The following is a 20,101-nucleotide window of genomic DNA, read 5'->3' on the forward strand; positions in this document are numbered from 1 at the left end:
AGTCCTAAACTTTGAGTTTTGAGTCCTAAACAAGTCATACTGTGCTCTTCACCAAATGTAATACCATTTCATATTTTGAACAAGAGTAATAGTATATTACATTTACGCAAATCATGAATGCGTTTAAAAATATCTATATATTTATTACTTTCCAAATAAACGTTATATTTCCATGGAAATACATGGGTAGCCATGAGAAAGATACACCCCCCCCAATAGTGATTGACTATTGAGGATTGTTATGGGGCGCAATCGGGCGATGTAGGCTTGTACACAATCATCCAACCTTAACACACACACACACTCTCTGTGTGGTTACAGTAGGCTAACGTATGTCAATGGTGTTAGGAACAGCAGTAACATCAGGCAGGATTTAGGCTACCAGCTGCCTAGCCAGTTGTAGCTCAATCTTGGGTGCAATTATCACGTTCCCGGACTGACTGACTGTGTGGAGGCTCATTGATTTAACGTTACGTTAGCCTACATGATACACCAGTAAAGTAATAAAATATATAGCTGTCGGCTATATTAGCCACGACTTACCGTTCTTTGTGCAGCTTCAAATGTCAAACAAAGCTGGAAATTGTTGCGCCTCCATCTGTAATTTTCTTCCCGCATGTTTTGCAAGTTGCAATCCGTTTTTTTGTTGATACAGCGTCGTCTTTATATCCGAAAATAATAATTTTGGGTATCATCTTTCCAAGGGCTCCATCTAAATTCACCCGCCGATGTTCCTCTGAACTGCCACGCACAACTTTTTCTCAGCTGGCACAATTTGATTGGCTGCTGTCCGATTCAAACTGTAATCCGTTAAATGAAGAGTTGATGCGCTGCACACTTTTTTAATAGCATAATATATGTGTGTGTGTGTGTGTGTGTGTGTGTATAATATTTTATATTTGGGCTTGGGGAGGGTGTCAGGTCGAGTCATAAGGGTCAAGTCAAGCCAGGTCGCAATTGTAAATGAGAACTTGTTCTCAACTTGCCTACCTGGTTAAATAAAGGTGAAATAAATAAATAAATAAATAAAGTCACGAGTCATTGGTGTCAAAGTCGAGTTGCAAGTCATCATATTTGTGACTCGAGTCTGACTCGAGTCCAAGTCATGTGACTCGAGTCCACACCTCTGATCTCTTCTACTTTGGATTCATCACACATAACCCAAAAGGTACAGTACTCAGTGGGAGACATTTGGCACATTACATTATTTTCTGATCACAGTTTTTATGTATCTCTTTGGTACTATTTTCACGTGTATGGTACATTTTCACAACTCTTAGTACAAAACTCCAAACTGGTCACACTTATAATGTAATGAGAACATTGGTTTAATCACCAAAACACAACATAATGACATCTTTTCAATGTAGTCATTTTAACTACCAGTTAATCCAATAACAAACAATGTAAAATACGTCTTTCAAATCGCCCTTAGAAGTGCTGAAAGTGGGCCTCCCGAGTGGCGTAGCGGTCTAAGACACTGCAGTGCTCGAGGCGTCACTACAGATCCGCGTTTAAACCCGTGCTGTGTTACAGCCGGCCGCGACCGGAAGACCCACGAGGCGACAATACTGTAAATTTCACATTAGGCAATACACTTACATTACCAAGAAAATGTATAATTTCCATAATATCTATACAATGTGTAATCAAAGGTGTGATCAATGAAGACATCCTCTAAAATCATTCTTGCAAAAAACGGATATAATTGCAACATAGGTGTACTGTCTGTAATCAAATGAAAGAAATTAAATGAAAGAAATTAATGAAAATAAAACATCATGTTCAGCACGCATTCATTTGCATCAATCCTGTCTTAATCATTTGGCCATAAATTGTCATCCCCTTCACCTTGACAGGCCTGATCAATTTCATTGAGTATCACAATGAGGTGTGCAGCGTTGTAGGATCCAAGTAATTGCCTATGTCCTACCACACCATCTTCAGAGATGGCTGCGCACATGGAGATGTTTCCCCCAAGTTGTCTTGGCACTTGGACGGTCGCCCGTACGCTCATGGCGCTGAGTTTTGGCCAGGTTGAAGCCCACTTCGTCAACAAAGATATGCTTGTTATGGTTCACAGCAGTATCAAGCACCATCACCCTCTAAAAATATATTTTGGTCAGTTATTTTTACAGTATAGTTCCAATATGAAATTGTGAAGTAGCATGTGCATTAAATAGTAACAGTAATACAGTATATAGTGTGGTACCTGAAAATACTCGGCCTGCAGTTGTTTCACCCGGTCGCTGTTTCTCTCAAAAGGCACCAGGAAAATGTGTTTCCTAGATACCTGGTTCCTCTTCAAAAGTCGTGTGACTGTTGGTAGGCTGATGGATGCCACATTGGCAAAGGTGTCATCGTTCTCTTCAATGACCTGCTTTATTTCAGACAGCCGTACGTCATTCCTGGCCCTCACCGTTTCCACCACTGCCCACTCCTGCTGGTTGGTCAGCACATGGCCACGGCCACCACCATGGGGTCTTCTGTCAATTCTGAGGGTAGAACAGAGTCTACTGTCTATAGATCATACTGGAAGAATACTGTGAAATGTTTTGTGAATTTACATGCATTATAATATGTCAATTACTGTATATGTAATGATAAAGCATAGTGCCTATCCTGCAGATTTACCATTTTTTTTTGTTTTGTTCTCATGATCGAATTGACAATTGATCTTTTCAGATTGGGGTAAACTAATCTGGCAGCCTCTGCTATGGTAAGGTCTCTGTTTATTAGACACAACAGTTCCCTGCCATCTGGCTCCCTCTCTCTGATGTCCACCTCTTTGACAGTGCCCATGCCTACTTCTTTGACCTCTTTGATGGGGCCCATTCTCAAAATCTATATATAGTAGACAAACCAGTTTAAAATCTATAGGTTTACCAAACAGTTAAGTGATTAACCATTAAGCACAGTTGGATTAGGTGATGGTCAAATGTATTTAAACATATGAGAAGAGAATCATATGAAAAGTATTGTGAACATTGCATTGTGAAAGGCAATTACTTCATATGAAAGGTGTTTCTAGATGAAGGTTTGGTGAAAAGGTTACTGTGTGATGTCGTGTGTTGTACTTGTGAAAATAGTACCAAAGCGATAAAAAAACTCAAAGAAGACGTCATATAACGAGATTACAACCTCACGGTCTCTGCTACAACCAGAAAAACATATTTTGAATTCCTTTTACAACCAGTAAACAACCTGACCATGATGTCATAAAAGTCCTTTGAACCTGTTTTTCCTGCTGGGTAATACTGTATGTTTAATCACTGAAAGTGGTAAAGTGGAAATGTTGTTCACAAAACAGTCAGGCGGTTTTGTGGATTTTCTATCCAACTCCATCCATTTACATTACATTTAAGTAATTTAGCAGAAGCTCTTATCCAGAGCGACTTGCAGTAGTGAGTGCATACATTTTCATACTGGCTAATGATGCCCAATGGCGACCCATCATTCAGTTTTGAGCCCCACCTGTTTTGCATGTTATTTTGGCATTAATATGTGTCACTTCGTTTGCAAACAATGTGAAAAAGTAATTGAGTTAATAAAGCCGCATACGAACATTCTCTTTTTTGCTTTCTTGAGGAAAGCAGCTCCAAAATGCAGGTGTTTCAGCCTAGCTCAGTGCTTTCTGTGGTGGTGGGACAGCCAGTGGAAAATACAGAGGGTATGGGTTGGTAATGTTCTCTAGTTGCGCCGTGATTGGCTCAATGTCTGTCACTCATGGGGACACTATGTCACCACAAAATCTATGGGGAGAGCTCGAAAATTCAAGCCCCTTGGGTGCTACCATAGAGTTATATTAAAAGTGCCCATCAAAGAAGGCTCAAGGTCAAAATCACCCTGTGGCGTACTGCACTAGCTTCGAATAGTCCCCGCGATGTGCATCTTTTCAGGGAAGCCAGGAACCAATACACACAGTCAGTTAGGAAAGCAAAGGCTAGTTTTTTCAAACAGAAATTTGCATCCCGCAGCACCAATTCCAAAAAGTTTTGGGACACTGTAAAGTCTATGGAGAATAAAAGTACCTCCTCCCAGCTGCCCACTGCACTGAGACTAGGAAAAACTGTCACCACTGATTAAATCCATGATAATCGAGAATTTCAAAAAGCATTTCTCTATGGCTGGCCATGCTTTCCACCTGGCTACCCCAACCCCGGCCAACAGCTCTGCACCCCCCGCAGCAACTGGCCCAAGTCCCCCCCCGCTTCTCCTTCACCCACATTCAGACAGCTGATGTTCTGAAAGAGCTGCCAAATCTGGATCCTTACAAATCAGCTGGGCTAGAAAATCTGGACCCTCTCTTCCAAAAATTATCCGCCGCCCTTGTTGCAACCCCTATTACTAGTCTGCTCAACCTGTCTTTCATATCGTCTGAGGTTCCTAAAGATTGGAAAGCGGCCGCGGTCATCCCCCTCTTCAAAGGGGGAGACACTCTCGACCCAAACTGTTATAGACCTATATCCAGGGCAGGTAGTTTGCACCCGGTGATGCGTTGTACAGACCTCACTACCCTCTGGAGAGCCTTCCGGTTATGGGTGGAGCAGCTGCCGTACCAGGCGGTGATGCAGCCCGACAGGATGCTCTCGATTGTGCATCTGTAAAAGTCTGTGTGCTTTTGGTGACAAGCCGAATTTCTTCAGCCTCCTGAGGTTGGAGAGGCGCTGCTGCGCCTTCTTCACCACGCTGTCTGTGTGGGTGGACCATTTCAGTTTGTTCGTGATGTGTACGCCGAGGAACTTAACTCTCCACCCTCTCCACTACTGTCCCGTCAATGTAGATTGGGGGCTGCTCCCTCTGCTGTTTCCTGAAGTTCACGATCATCTCCTTTGTTTTGTTGACATTGAGTGTGAGGTTATTTTCCTGACGCCACACTCCGGGGGCCCTCACCTCCTCCCTGTCGGCCGTCTCGTCGTTTTTGGTAATCAAGCCTACCACTGTAGTGTCGTCTGCGAACTTGATGATTGAGTTGGAGGCGTGCATGGCCACGCAGTCATGGGTGAACAGGGAGTACAGTAGAGGGCTGAGAACGCACCCTTGCGGGGACCCAGTGTCGAGGATCAGCGGGGTGGAGATGTTGTTACCTACCCTCACCACCTGGGGGCGGCCCGTCAGGAAGTCCAGGACCCAGTTGCACAGGGCGGGGTCGAGACCCAGGGTCTCGAGCTTAATGACGAGTTTGGAGGGTACTATGGCGTTAAATGCTGAGCTGTAATCGATGAACAGCATTCTTACATAGGTATTCCTCTTGTCCAGATGGGTTTGTGCAGTGTGATGGCGATTGCGTTGTCTGTGGACCTATTGTGGCGGTAAGCAAATTGGAGTGGGTCTAGGGTGTCAGGTAGGGTGGAGGTGATATGGTCCTTGACTAGTCTCTCAAAGCACTTCATGATGACGGAAGTGAGTGCTACAGGGCGGTAGTCATTTAGCTCAGTTACCTTAGCTTTCTTGGGAACAGGAACAATGGTGGCCCTCTTGAAGCATGTGGGGACAGCAGACTGGGATAAGGATTGATTGAATATGTCTGTAAACACACCAGCCAGCTGGTCTGCGCATGCTCTGAGGACGCGGCCGGGGATGCCGTCTGGGCCTGCAGCCTTGCGAGGGTTAACACGTTTAAATGTTTTACTCACGTTGGCTACAGTGAAGGAGAGCCCGCAGGTTTTGGTAGCGGGCCGTGTCAGTGGCACTGTATTGTCCTCAAAGCGAGCAAAAAAGTTGTTCAGTCTGTCTGGGAGCAGTCATCATCATGAATCACGTGGACAATCTACTGGCAAATGCTTTTCAATCCTTGTCATATGAAGAGAAATTATAGATGAGTATCGGTGCCATTGGACATAAACATTACACAAGAAGTTTGAAATCGCAAATTCAACAATGAGTGGTTTGGAAGGAATCAGTGGCTAACTGCAAGCTTTGTAAAGCGATAACTAGCTGGCTATTCAGTGGAGTGGGTGTGTGGTCCAAGTCTGGGTTTAAGGGTCTCTTTTCCAAGCTTAAATGGATAAACATTCAACACCATGGGCATTGGCCATGCTGTCAATCTAGCATGACCTTTGTCGCGTTCAAAACAACTGGAAACTCAGAATTGGGAAATCTCAGACTTCAGTGAGTTCAAGACAACTAGGAACTCTGGGGGGGAAAAATTACATTTACATTTTACATTTTAGTCATTTAGCAGAGGCTCTTATCCAGAGCGACTTACAGTAGTGAATGCATACATTTCTTTCCTCCGTACTGGTCCCCCGTGGGAATCGAACCCACAACCCTGGCATTGCAAAGACCATGCTCTACCAACTGAGCCACACGGGACCTAGGTACAATGCAATGCCTACTGAAGAGGTCACCATATTTTGGCGATATAAGGATGACCGTAATGTCTACATTATTGTCAGTGGAAAAGCAGACTTGACAGATCAAGACCGTCAGTTCAGAAACAGAATCAGGATTTTCCCTGAGGAATGTGCAAACATTTACATTATATTTAAGTCATTTAGCAGACGCTCTTATCCAGAGCGACTTACAAATTGGTGCATTCACTTATTAGTTTCACAATTCACAATTAGTTTAGAACAGTCATCCAACTCAGAATTCCAAGTCGGGAACTCAGGCCTCTTTCTCGACCTCCGACCTGAAGATCAGTGACGTCATGATTCAACCTTGTTTTTTTTTGTAAGTTCCCAGTTCTCTTCAAAGCACCATAAATCCAGAGAATGCCTGCCTTTGATTACAAAGTTTGATGACAAAATTTGCCTACAAGGACCGCCGCGCCACCTTCCTGTTCAAGTGAGCACAGCACATCAAGGTGAGTCCAAAAATGTATTGTAGGCTGCTGCATAAATTGTCATTTTCCAGGGAGATATGTATCCTGTAGCTAAGAAAGTAATACAAAGTGTATGTTATGGAGTAATCTGTTAGTAGCCCATGTGCATCACCCTAATTATTTGGGCCTTTACCCCCTCATAATTTAGCCTACTGTTCTGACTTGGTGGTGCCTGTTTTGGAGAAATGTAATCATTGAATATTGTAAGAGCTTTCATTGTCTGCTTATATGCCACCTTTATTTATCCTACGGTTCTGACTTGGTGTACAAGAAGAATACTGTAAGAACGGCCCATGTTCTGAATTCTGTCGATGTACATTTCAAAAGTGCTGAACAAACAGTTATATTGACTACGTTCGTCCTAGCTCGCTCATTAATGTTTAATTATGCCATAGTTTGTACACCTCAATTGTCAGTAGAAGCCACATTTGTTAAGCAAGTCAGCCATATCAGCGATGTTTTTTAAAAGGGCTGTAAATGAGGCTGAATTAACGGTTTCGCTGCCATACAAGGCTCCGCTGATAGCCAGGTGTAGCAGTTGTAAGGATTCACTCCATGGTGCTGAAAAGACAGCTTTATGTAGGCCCTAACAGTTTGTGGGCACCGTTTGTCACCGTGACAGTGCAATTAATGTATTGTTTAGTGTTGTAAAGTGGCTTTGCTGGCATGCATCTAAACATTTTTGGGGGAGTTTGCCCCACCAAGATTTGCATGCTAAAATCGCCACTGATGATGCCACAATTGTGAGAGGAGTAACCTACTGATAAAGGCTTTCTTTATCTACTGATGAGCCTGTAATTGAGCCCAGCTGTGATTAAACTACTGGTAAATACAAATAGCCCGCAGCACTGACCAAGGTTGTGTTCCAAATGGCACCCTATTGCACTACTTTTGACCAGGGCCCATAGGACTCTGATAAAATGTAGTGCACTATATTGGGAAAGGGGTGACCTTTGGAACGCCATGCAAATCAGATGAAATCCCATTAGCGGGGATTCAAGTGAGACACGCTTGCCTCTGGAAATTCTCCTGCTTGACATTTAGTACCGTAGACCTAGCATCCTGCCCTCTATTCTCCCCTCATCTTACCCTGCAGGTGTTTGCCATTTAAGACAAAGCGGGAGGCAATTTATACTTTCACATCCCTTTCACGCCTGCAAATGGGCCATGATGATAGAGGGAGCAAGCGTTATACACACACAGACTGTGACTTTTTCTCTTTGTGCTGTGTGTGTGTTTGTTTGTCAGCAGCTGGCTGTCAGAAGGCCACTTTGTTTCCGTTCATCTCCTTCCCCCGCTGATAGCTCCCTGTCGTCGTCACAAGCGCTAGTCGCCTCTTATCCACGCACTCATCTATTTCCCTGCACGTCTATCCATGCTGCCCGCTGAGTGCTATAATGACTCACCGATTTCTCCCCGCCAACTGAAATATAGAGCCGTTTGGTGCTCTTTTTTTTTTCATTTTCGTCACGCCTCCAGTCAGTCACTTGTCTTTTAATAATGATGTTAATGTTTGTCATCACCTCGCGACAAGTTGATATTGTTTTTCATTGCGTTTGGCTTTAATGTATACCTTTACACCGCATACCTTTGAAAAACCACGAAACCCATCTCTGAACCCTACTTTGAATCAAACTTGAATCCCCTCTTTTCGAAGTGAAGTGAAAGTGTTGTTTGTTTACCCAGTTCAGAAATGCGCTTTTTAAAAGTGCAGCAGTGAGCCGAAAGGAAGAAGCTGAAGAGCTTGGACCAAGATAGTTAAATGACGCCGTTTTTATCACAACCAACCAGAAAGAGGGGGCGGGGGGGCAGGAGAGGAGGATAAATCCTTGCATGCATGCCCTTTCTCTCAGCCTGTTTCATCAAATTGCTGCTGACATTTGAATGGAGGATGGAGGGTGAGGGGTGCCACTTAGCCTCCCAGTCATACGCAGAAGCAGGCTCAACCAGTTGGATGGGGAGGAGAGTCTCAATCTGCTTTCTAATCTTCTATCTGCTGCTTATTTATCCACGGGCAGACATGACTCCCTTGCCTCCCCTGCACTCCTCCGATGACCTTTAGATAACGTTGCCTTTTGTCTTGGCGCCTTATGATTCATGTCTTTACACGCCTGTCATGGTGAAACACAAATGTTTACCTTGCCTTCTTCATACTGTATAATGCAGTGGCAGTCAGTGCCGTTTATGATGAGAGAGGATGATTTTTTTTTTTTATGAGCACGGCCTTATTTCTATTACAGCGTGTTGGATGACTGTCATTCATATTCCATTCACCCAGTTCAATGTAACATCGATAGGTTTAGGCTACTACATAATACTCTAATTTTCCCTATACCCATCATGAGGTTGAACCTAGCCTATGAATGAAAGTTTACAACGTAGGTGCACACAGGTCGAGAGAAGAATTTGAGATGACAGACAGTGACACATGTCAATACCGCCTTGCACACTTGCTTGCACCTAGCTTATCTAGGGTGTAATCATTAGTCCAACAGTATATTGGACAAATTCAAGTATTTCTATCCATGTTTTGTTTGCTTCCGTTATAAGAAAGAACAATTCAACAGAATCAGCGGAATGAATACACCCCTGATCACGCATAAGGGTTTGTTTTCATAAGAGGTTGTTTTCATTCTAGCCTCTATTCACTCTCCTCTCACCTTTTCCCTTGGTTTGTGGACTTCAATGAACAACACATCAGCTCTATTTGACCAGGTGAAAAAACCTTTCCAAGCCCAAACCATGTCATAACCGCTACACACAGCCTACATCGTTGTCCCCATATCAGCTAAAGTAACGTTCTAGTCAACATAGCTAATAGAACTAATGTGTTAGTAAACCCGCTACAATCATATGGTAACATTACAGTGTATAGTCAGTATGCAGATAGACCGGCGGGCCCTGGTGGCAATAAAACCAAAAGCTTACCTTGACTTGGAAGAGTTCCAGTGTTGTGTTGGATAGTCATAGCCAGCTAGCTAACATAGCATCCCTCTGTTTGAATGTTTGGGTGTTTGAGTATCTAAACTAGCCAGCTGCATTGGCTAGCTAAGTAAGTGAAACTGAAAGTTTGTCATTTTTTTTATCTTTCTCTCTCTCTCTTGCTTCTCCTTCATTTTGAAGAAATTAATTTGTTGAAAACTGTTCAACTATTGTCCTTCTCTCTCTTTGAGTGAACTACTCACCACATGTTATGCACTGCAGCGCTAGCTAGCTGTAGCTTATGCTTTCAGTACTAGATTCATTCTCTGATCCTTTGACTGGGTGGACAACATGTCAGTTCGTGCTGCAAGAGCTATGATAGGTTGGAGGACGTCCTCTGGAAGTTGTCATAATTACTGTGTAAGTCTATGGAAGAGGGTGAGAACCAAGAGCCTCCTAGGTTTTGTATTGAAGTCAATGTACCAAGAGGAGGACGGAAGCCAGCTGTCCTCCGGCTACACCATGGTGCTACCCTACAGAGTGCCGTTGAGGCTACTGTAGACCTTCATTGCAAAACAGTGTGTTTTAATCAATTATTTGGTGACGTGAATATATTTAGTATAATGTTTTACAATTTTCATTTGTATGTAATTCACTGAGTAGGATGGTCCTCCCCTTCCTCCTCTGAGGAGCCTCCACTGGAATGATAAAAAATGTTTGTGAGATGAGTAACCTTGCCTGAGACCTGAAGGCTTGTGTTGCCTAGGCTTTGGCTTAGCGAGCTGACACAGTCAACCACTGATACATTGAGTGTACAAAACATTAAGAACACCTGCTCTTTCGGTGACATAAACTGACCAGGTGAATTGAGGTGAAAGCTATGATCCCCTATTGATTTCCCTTGTTAATTCCACTTCAATCAGTGTACATGAAGGGAGGAGACAGGTTTAAGAAGCCTTGAGACAATTAAGACATGGATTGTGTATGTGTGTCATTCAGAGGGTGAATGGACAAGACAAAATATTGAAGTGCCTTTAAACGGGGTATGGTAGTAGGTGCCAGGTGCACCGGTTTGTGTCAAGAACTGCAACGCTGCTGGGTTTTTCACGCTCAACAGTTTCCTGTGTGTATCAAGAATGGTCCACCACCTGAAGGACATCCAGCCAACTTGATACAACTGTGGGAAGCATTGGAGTCAACATGGGCCAGCATCCCTGTGGAATGCTTTCGACACTTTGTAGAGTCCATGCCCCGACAAATTGAGTCTGTTCTGAGGACAAAATTGGGGGTGCAACTCAATATTAGGAAGGTGTTCTTAATGTTTTGTATACTGAGTGTATACTGCACATTGACATACCAGTTAGGTCTGTCTTGGGAATTGCAGAATTTGGGGCAACATGATTTGCTGTCTGTGGTTGTGGATATGCTATAATAAGGATCTTGGACATCACTAATGACAGACATGGTCTCTCTTTTCTCCCCCAGGTCCACATAGGCTATCTCCCCAATAAAAGGGTGCTGGGCCTCAGCAAGCTGGCCAGGTAAGAGAGTATGGACAGTTTAACAGTTTGTTTGCTATTGTTGTCAAAGATATAACAAAACTTTTAATGGGTCAGCACTCTGCACACAAAAAGATGTCTCAAAAAGCTTACTTCATTTTTCGTTTTTCTAAATAATGTTTGCCGGTTCAGGGATAGCATACCCAAACGTTTCGACGTAATAAGGATCCGCCCCTTTTTTTCAATTTTCGTCTAAAATGACATACCCAAATCGAACTGCCTGTAGCTCAGGACCTGAAGCAAGGATATGCATATTCTTGATACCATTTGAAAGGAAACACTTTGAAGTTTGTGGAAATGTGAAATTAATGTAGGAGATTATAACACATTAGATCTGGTAAAAGATAATACAAAGAAAAAACATGGTTTTTTTTGTATTTATTTTGTACCATCGTCTTTGAAATGCAAGAGAAAGGCCATAATGAATTATTCTAGCCCAGGCACAGTTTAGACTTTGGCCACTAGATGGCAGCACTGTATGTGAAAAGTTTTAGACTGATCCAATGAACTATTGCATATCTATTCAAAATGTTGTATCAATACTGCCCAAATGTGCCTAATTGGTTTATTCATACATTTTCAAGTTCATAATTGTGCACTCTCCTCAAACAATAGCATGGTATTCTTTCACTGTAATAGCAACTGTAAATTGGAAAGTGCAGTTAGATTAACAAGAATTTAAGCTTTCTGCCCATATAAGAAATGTCTGTGTCCTGGGAATTTTTGTTTCTTACAACCTCATGCTAATTACATTAGCCTACGTTAGCTCAACCATCCCGAGGTCGGGACACCGATCCTGTAGAGGTTTTAATACCCTTCTTCAGTGTGTAAGTATTGTTAGCTATTTAAATTCTTGTCAATATACCAGGGAACCGACCAAGGTTCCGAATTCATATGACAATAAAATAATAACAGGAAGGTTGAATATTGAGGGATTGGGATTACCTAGACTCGTGCAGTATCATCATGTGTGAATGTAATCTGTTCTTCGAGAGTCCTTCAGACAGTACAGTACGGTCACTTTTATTAAATAATAGGAACTAGAACACTTAGCGGTGATGCGTCTGAACTAAGAACCTGACTCATGTTGTAACTCAGAGTAAGCTGGTCCTGGGTTTAGTGGGTTAGTGGTACATTAGCTTCTACAATGTAGCATTCGCAGAACATAGTTTTAGCATAGCGCTAGTGTTTACGGTGGGGCTGTTTAAGTGGAGAGGCTGCTCATGGTGGAGCTGTAAGCTGATTAGGAGTGTGTAAGTGACAAGCGAGGACTCTGATCCCACCTGACCCCAATACCTGAGCCCCTTTCACTAACGCCTATTCTTACTTCCCTTCCCTGGCCTGGAGTCTCACTAACGGACATCTCACCAGGCACGCACGCAGACAGTCACGCATGCAAACTTTAAGCACATGGTCTTATACACTCTGTTAGCACACAAGCTGATACCCCAGTGCTTACACAAACACATAGACCACATAACACAATATATTTCCAAATCACAAAGATACCTCCAAGGGATGTGATTGACAATAACTGTATAGTGGAGTAATATTTGTATATATGTGCATATTATACATTTCCTTCAGAAAGTATTCACACCCCTGGACTTTTTCTACATTTTGTCGTGTTACGGCCTTATTTGGTTAAATTTAGATTTTGGGTCACTGTCCTACACACAATACCCCGTAATGTCAAAGTGGAATTATGTTTTTTGAAATGTTTACAAATTCATAAAAATGTAATAGCTGAAATGTCTTGAGTCAATAAGTATTAAACCCCTTTGTTATGGCAAGCCTAAATAAGTTCAGGTGTAAACATGTGCTTAACAAGTCACATAATACGTTGCCTGGACTAACTATGTGTGCAGTAAGTGTTTTTTGAATTACTACCTCATATCTGTACCCCACACATGCAATTATCTGGAAGGTCCCTCAGTCGAGCAGTGAATTTCAAACACAGATTCAACCACAAAGACCAGGGAGGTCTTCCAATGCCTCACAAAGAAGGGTACCTATTGGTAGATGGGTAAAAATAATAAATCAGACATGGAATATCCCTTTAAGCATGCTGAAGCTATTAATTACATTTTGGCTGATTTATCAATGCACCTTTCAAACTAAGATATTTTTCTACTAACATAAGCATCCCGCCAACTTTTTGCCTACTTTTGCCGGCGACAAAGCCTCTATTTTTATTTCTGCCATCCGACCTAGTCATGATTGTGGTGAAGTTCTGCGAACGGCTTAGTATGAAATGTAGCTGTAATGCTGAGGCTGCATTGGCACGCACTACACTCTTAAACTCTTGAAGGTTGCTAGGCAGTGCCCGTTATCCTCCTGTAAACTTTGCGAGGCATGTCACTTCACCCATCTCTTCGCATAGCCCACCCCATGCACTGTTTTCTTAACCACAACAAGGTGGACCCATAAATAATTAATAAATATCACCGAATGACGAAAATATTGGAATAAAGTAGGCTAATGCAATTGAAGGCATCAAATTGTTGCTTACTGAAACTCCAAAAGTCATCCAATTGTTATGATACATTTGAAGCAGTAGCTTACCCGCGTGTTCACCTATTTCAGCACCTTTTCGCGCTGCTTTGAGACAAGCGTGAGGACTCGTCTTGATAAATCAACCAATGTCAGATTTTAGTTTTCATTGGATCTCCATTTGGATATTGGTTAGGCTACATTTAGGCTGTAGAAATGTTAGCTAAGTTGAGGTGAGTACTGCTAATGATCCTCTTTAGTTGGCTCATGTATTAGCCCTGATCACAACATTTTGAAAGCATGTTACGTAGTTTAACAAGTGGATTATTTTGCTCTTCACTCTCAGGTTGCTGAGTAGCCTAGGTCTACTTCCAACCAAAAGCCTGTGACTCATATTTATCAATGTGATTTTGTTTCACTGGATCTCCGTTTGTATATTTGGTTAATTCTCTGGCTGGGTAAATAAGTGGAGGTGGTACAGCTCATCTATTTGTTTTCTCATCTATCACTGATCAGAAACATTTTGCATGCAACAATGTTGCCTAAATCAAGTGTACAGTTGAAGTCGGAAGTTTACACACTTAGGTTGGAGTCATTAGAACACGTTTTTCAACCGCTTCACAAATTTTGTGTTAACAAACTATAGTTTTGGCAAGTCGGTTAGGACATCTACTTTGTGCATGACACAAGTAATTTTTCCAACAATTGTTTACAGACAGATTATTTCACTTATAATTCACTGTAATAAAATTCCAGAAAAGGATGTCATGGCTTTAGAAGCTTCTGACATCATTTGAGTCAATTGGAGGTGTACCTGTGGATGTATTTCAAGGCCTACCTTGAAACTCAGTGCCTCTTTGCTTGACATCATGGGAAAATCAAAAGAAATCAGCCAAGACCCTTTTAAAAACAATTGTAAACCTCCACAAGTCTGGTTCCATGTTCATCTGTACAAACAATAGTACGCAAGTATAAACACCATGGGACCACGCAGCCGCCGTACCGCTCAGGAAGGAGACGCGTTCTGTCTCCTAGAGATGAACGTACTTTGGTGAGAAAAGTGCAAATCAATCCCAGAACAACAGCGAAGGACCTTGTGAAGATGCTGGAGGAAACGGATACAAAAGTATCTATACCCACAGTAAAACGAGTCCTATATCGACATAACCTGAAAGGCCACTCAGCAAGGAAGAAGCCACTGCTCCAAACCGCCATAAAAAAGCCAGACTACGGTTTGCAACTGTACATGGGGACAAAGATTGTACCTTTTGGAGAAATGTCCTCTGGTCTGATTAAACAAAAATAGAACTGTTTGGCCATAATGACCGTCATTATGTTTGGAGGAAAAAGGGGGAGGCTTGCAAGCCGAAGAATACCATCCCAACTGTGAAGCACGGGGGTGGCAGCATCATGTTGTGGGGGTGCTTTGCTGCAGGAGGGACTGGTGCACTTCACAAAATAGATGGCATCATGAGGAAGGAAAATGAAGTGTATATATATTGAAGCAACATCTCAAGACAGCAGTCAGGAAGTTAAAGCTTGGTCGCAAATGGGCTGTATGTGGACTTTCCAACAAGACAATGACCCAAAACATACCTCAAGATCCACACAGAAATGGTTCTGTGACAACATAATCAATGTTGTACCATGGCCATCTCAGTCGCCGGACCTCAATCCAATCAAAAACCTGTGGGCTGAGTTGAAGAGGGCAGTTGATAAGCGCAAACCCAAGAGTGTGAAGGATCTGCATAAAGGAATGGTCCAAAATCCCTCCAAATGTGTTCCTTAACCTTGTCAAACATTACAGGGTTCCATTGAAACATTAATAAAGTACAGTATTTTTCACATGTTGGTATTTTGAGTTTCTCTATAATTATATTGTTTATATTTGTTAAAGTATTGTTTGTGCATTGCCAGTCAGGTGTGCCAGTAATTTTGGAGCCCACTGTAAAACAACACTTGGCGAGTAACTGAAAGGCCTTTCTATTTATTGACAGAGTGCGCCTGTCCGGTGGTGGGAACATGATTCAATCGCGCTGATCTGGATCTAAATGGAACAAGAAGACGTATGCATATTGTCGGCCTATAAGTATTTTTGCAGTAGAAATATAATCACTAAGATTGTGATGATAGCCAGTTCGTTTTACAAGTGTGTGTGCACAGTTGACAGGCATAGGGTAAAGGCACTTCTCGTTGTGGCTGCACTGTGGATCTTATTCCTTTCATTTCTGACGTTGTTATAGACATTTAATCCATACCATTATAACCAATGCACAGCAGGACGCATGTATATCGTTGGCCTACAAGTTATTTTTGTTTGCAGTAGAAATATAATCACTAAGATTGTGATGATAGCCAGTTCGTTTTTACAAGTGTGTGTGTGCACAGTTGACAGGCATAGGGTAAAGGCACTTCTCGTTGTGGCTGCACTTTGGATATTATTCATTTCATTTCTGACGTTGTGATCGCCATTTCATCCGAAACATTATTACCGATGCACAGTTGTCTGATTATGCATATGGAATAAATGCACTTGTAAATAGTCATGAAAATGTACTATTTTCTTAGCACCCCCACGTATTGGTCAAGCCCCACCTTAGCACCCGGAGAGAGAAAATCCTGGCGCCGTGCCTGGAGTGTAATGTTTACTGTTCATTTTTGTTTATTATCTACTTCACTTGCTTTGGAAATGTTAACATATGTTTCCCATGCCAATAAAGCCCTTGAATTGATACTCTCAATGTAAGACCCTGTAGGCTATGCCTGCTCCCTAACAAAGCAGAGTAGGATCGAAAAAGTATGGGCTTGCCTTGGGCTCTGTTTCAATATAACTTTTTTATATGACAGCGGTTCCACACGTTGCCTTGATGCAAGTTGTGTGGGAAAAATATAATTTGTATTTTATTCTGTTATGTTTCATTATATTCTTAGAATACTATAAAATATGTGTGTTGACTATGGTCAGGGTAGCCTAAGCGTGTCTTGTCTGTTTAATGAACATAATAACGATTGATTTCATGTGCATGACACTGTCATGTAGCATATAGGCTGTACAGACCAGTGACATAATTCAACTCACAATATGCCAGTCTATTCTTTTGAAAATACATTTTATCAGTCTTATGTTTCTGAGGACCTGCCTAAAACCAATGAATAATGGGTTTATTTGTGATTCAATTGATCTATTAAAATAGGCGCCTACCCACATTGCCGCCCCACGTCTGCTCCCACTCCTGTACTTGCTGGCGTGTGCACAGGAGATACAAAAGGCTTATCCCGGTAAGAATGTGGTAAAAATGGGACTGTATGAATTAGGCTCTAAAAAAACATTGCCATATATTTTTTTTTACAAGCCAAATACAGTAAAGTCTGCCTGTAAAGGGTACCAGTCACTACAAAGATACAGGCGTCCTTCCAAACTCAGTTGCCAGAGAGCGAGGAAACCGCTTAGGGATTTCACCATGAGGCCAATGGTGACTTTAAAACAGTTACAGAGTTTAATGGCTGTGATAGGAGCCAACAATATTGTAGTTACTCCACAATGCTAACCTAATTGACAGAGTGAAAAGAAGGAAACCTGTACAGAAGAAAAAAATATTCCAAAACATGCCTCCTTTTTGTAGTAAGGCAGTAAAGTAATACTGCAACAAATGTGGCAAAGCAATTACACTTTGTATTCAGGACAAAAAGTTATGTTTGGGCAAATCCAATAACACATTACTGAGTACCACTCTTCACATTTTCAAGCATAGTGTTGGCTGCATCATGTTATGGGTATGCTTGTAAACCTTAAGGACTGGGTAGTTCAGGATAAAAAAGAAACGGAATGGAGCTAAGCACTGGCAAAATCCTAAAGGGAAAAACTGGTTCTGTCAGCTTTCCACCAGACACTGGAAGATGAATGAATTCACCTTTCAGCAGGACAATAACCTAAAACACAAGGCCAAATCTACACTGGAGTTGCTAACCAAGAAAACAGTGGATGTTCCTGAGTATCCGATTTTACAGTTTTGACCAAAATCTGCTTGAAAATATATGTAAACACCTGAAAATGGTTGTCTAGCAATGATCAACAACCAATTTCACAGAGCTTGAAGAATTTTAAAAATAATAATGGCCAAATGTTGCACAATCCAGGTGTGCAAAGTTTAGAGACTTACCATAAAAAGACTCACGGCTGTAAACGCTGCCAAAGATGGTTCTAACATGTATTGACTCAGGGGGTTGAATACTTATCTAATCAAGATATATTACATTATTTTTTAATTTTTTTTAACAAATGTTGGAATTTTTCTTCCACTTTGACATCAGAGTGTTTTGTGTAAAAAAAAAAAAAAAACACGACACCTAAATCAATTTTAATCACACAAAATGTGGAATAATTCAAGAGGTGTGAACACTTTCTGAAGGTACTGTATATACCTCACATGCGACCCATGATAAGACTATGCAATTAGCTTATTAAAATGTTTATCGGAGAGCGAAAGAGTATTTTACCAGCGCATGTCAGGAACAAAAAAAGAGAAAGAGACAATGAATCTGAGAACCCTTTAACAATTGATTAGTTGACCAATAGCATTACTGTTGAGTTAACTTCTAATCAGTTATCAGACCTACAGGATGTAAAGACAACAGAACCTCTCCTTCTCGTTTATCTGCGTTGTTTGTAACTTGTTTTTTTTTGCTCTTTTTGTACATACGCTACCGTCTCTTATGACTAAAAATAACTTCTAGACATCAGGACTGCGATTACTCACCACGGACTAGCAGAATCCTTTTTCTTCTTTCACGACTCTGACGAGCCCGAGGCGGAGGATATACAGCTCCCTCGGGAACAGGCCCCGACCCCAGTGATCTGCGTGAAGAGGAGGTGGAGAAAGAGAGGCCGGAGAATGGGCTGCCTTCTGAGAAGTTGGAGGCGATCGAATAAAGCCCCACTCCCCTCAATTCTGCTCACAAACATGCAATCTTTGTACAATAAAATGGACGAGTTATTGGGAAGATTAAACTACCAACGGGACATTAAACTGTAACAGCTTATGCTTCATGGAGTCGTGGCTGAACGAAGACAATATCAACATACAGCTGGCTGGTTATACGATGTACCAACAGGATAGACCAGCGGCGTCTGGTAAGACAAGGGGCGGCGGTCTATGTATGTTTAACAACAGCTGGTGCACAATATCTAAGAAGTCTCGAGCTATTGCTCGTCTGAGGTAGAGTTTCTCATGATAAACTGCAGACACACAGTTTAAAAAAAAAAAATCTTTGTAGCTGTTTACATACCACCACAGTCAGAGGCTGGCACTAAGATAGCATTGAATGAGCTGTATTCCGCCATAAGCGAACAAGGAAAACGCTCACCCAGAGGCGGCGCTCCTAGTAGAAACGGAATGCAGGGAAACTTAAATCAGTTTTGCCAAACCTGGACCACCTAGGCTCCACACACAAAGATGCATACAAAGCTCTCCCTCTCCCTCCATTTGGCAAATCTGACAATAATTCCATCATCCTGATTCCTGCTTACAAGAACAAATTCAAGCAGGAAGCACCAGTGATTAGATCAATAAAAAAAGTGGTCAGATGAAGCAGATGCTAAGCTACAGGACTGTTTTGCTAGCACAGACTGGAATATGTTCCGGGATTCCTTCAATAGCATTGAGGAGTACACCACATCTGTCATTGGCTTCGTCAATAATTGCATCGATAACGTCATCCCCACAGTGACGGTACGTACATACCCCAAACAGATGCCATGGATTACAGGCAGCATCTGCACTGAGCTAAAGGCTAGAGCTGCTGCTTTCAAGGAGCGGGATTCTAACCCGGAAGCTTATAAGAAATCCCGCTATGCCCTCCGACGAACCATCAAACAGGCAAAGCATCAATACAGGACTGGGATTGAGTCGTACTACACAGGCTCTGACGCTCGTCGGATGTGGCAGGGCCTGCAAACCATTACTGACTACAAAGGGAAGCACAGCCGTGAGCTGCCCGGTGACACGAGCCTAACGACGAGCTAAACTACTTCTATGCTCGCTTTGAGGCAAATAACACTGAAACATGCATGAAAGCACCAGCTGTACTGGAAGACTGTGTGATCAAGCTCTCCACAGCCGATGTTAGTAAGACCTTTCGACAGGTCAACATTCACAAGGCCGCAGGGCCAGACGGATTACCAGGACGTGTACTGTGAGCATGCGCTGACCAACTAGCAAGTGTCTTCACTGACATTTTCAACCTCTCCCTGTCTGAGTCTGTAATACCAACATGTTTTAAGCAGACCACCATAGTGCCTGTG

General features: G+C 42.2%; 1 protein-coding gene and 1 long non-coding RNA gene across 4 annotated transcripts in view; one reads left to right on the forward strand and one right to left on the reverse strand.

Annotated features, from left to right (window-relative positions):
* Window positions 1–20,101, forward strand: part of LOC115162624 (GTP cyclohydrolase 1) — a 42,907-nt gene that overhangs the window by 14,149 nt on the left and 8,657 nt on the right. The window contains exon 3 of the mRNA XM_029714099.1: window positions 11,234–11,289. Within this exon, the coding sequence (XP_029569959.1) occupies window positions 11,234–11,289 (56 nt within the window). The remainder of the gene's footprint in view (window positions 1–11,233; window positions 11,290–20,101) is intronic.
* LOC115162625 (uncharacterized) lies at window positions 1,305–18,595 on the reverse strand. Of its 3 annotated transcripts, none has more exons than XR_003869590.1 (3): window positions 18,558–18,595; window positions 2,213–2,495; window positions 1,305–2,105 (listed from the first exon to the last, which is right to left on the reverse strand). It is a non-coding gene; the product is annotated as an uncharacterized LOC115162625 (long non-coding RNA). The 3 variants fall into 3 exon arrangements; XR_003869591.1 differs by lacking the exon at window positions 18,558–18,595 and adding an exon at window positions 15,397–15,485; XR_003869592.1 differs by lacking the exon at window positions 18,558–18,595 and adding an exon at window positions 9,755–9,910.

This window comes from Salmo trutta, chromosome 25 (assembly GCF_901001165.1).
Source record: "Salmo trutta chromosome 25, fSalTru1.1, whole genome shotgun sequence".
Taxonomy (NCBI): domain Eukaryota; kingdom Metazoa; phylum Chordata; class Actinopteri; order Salmoniformes; family Salmonidae; genus Salmo; species Salmo trutta.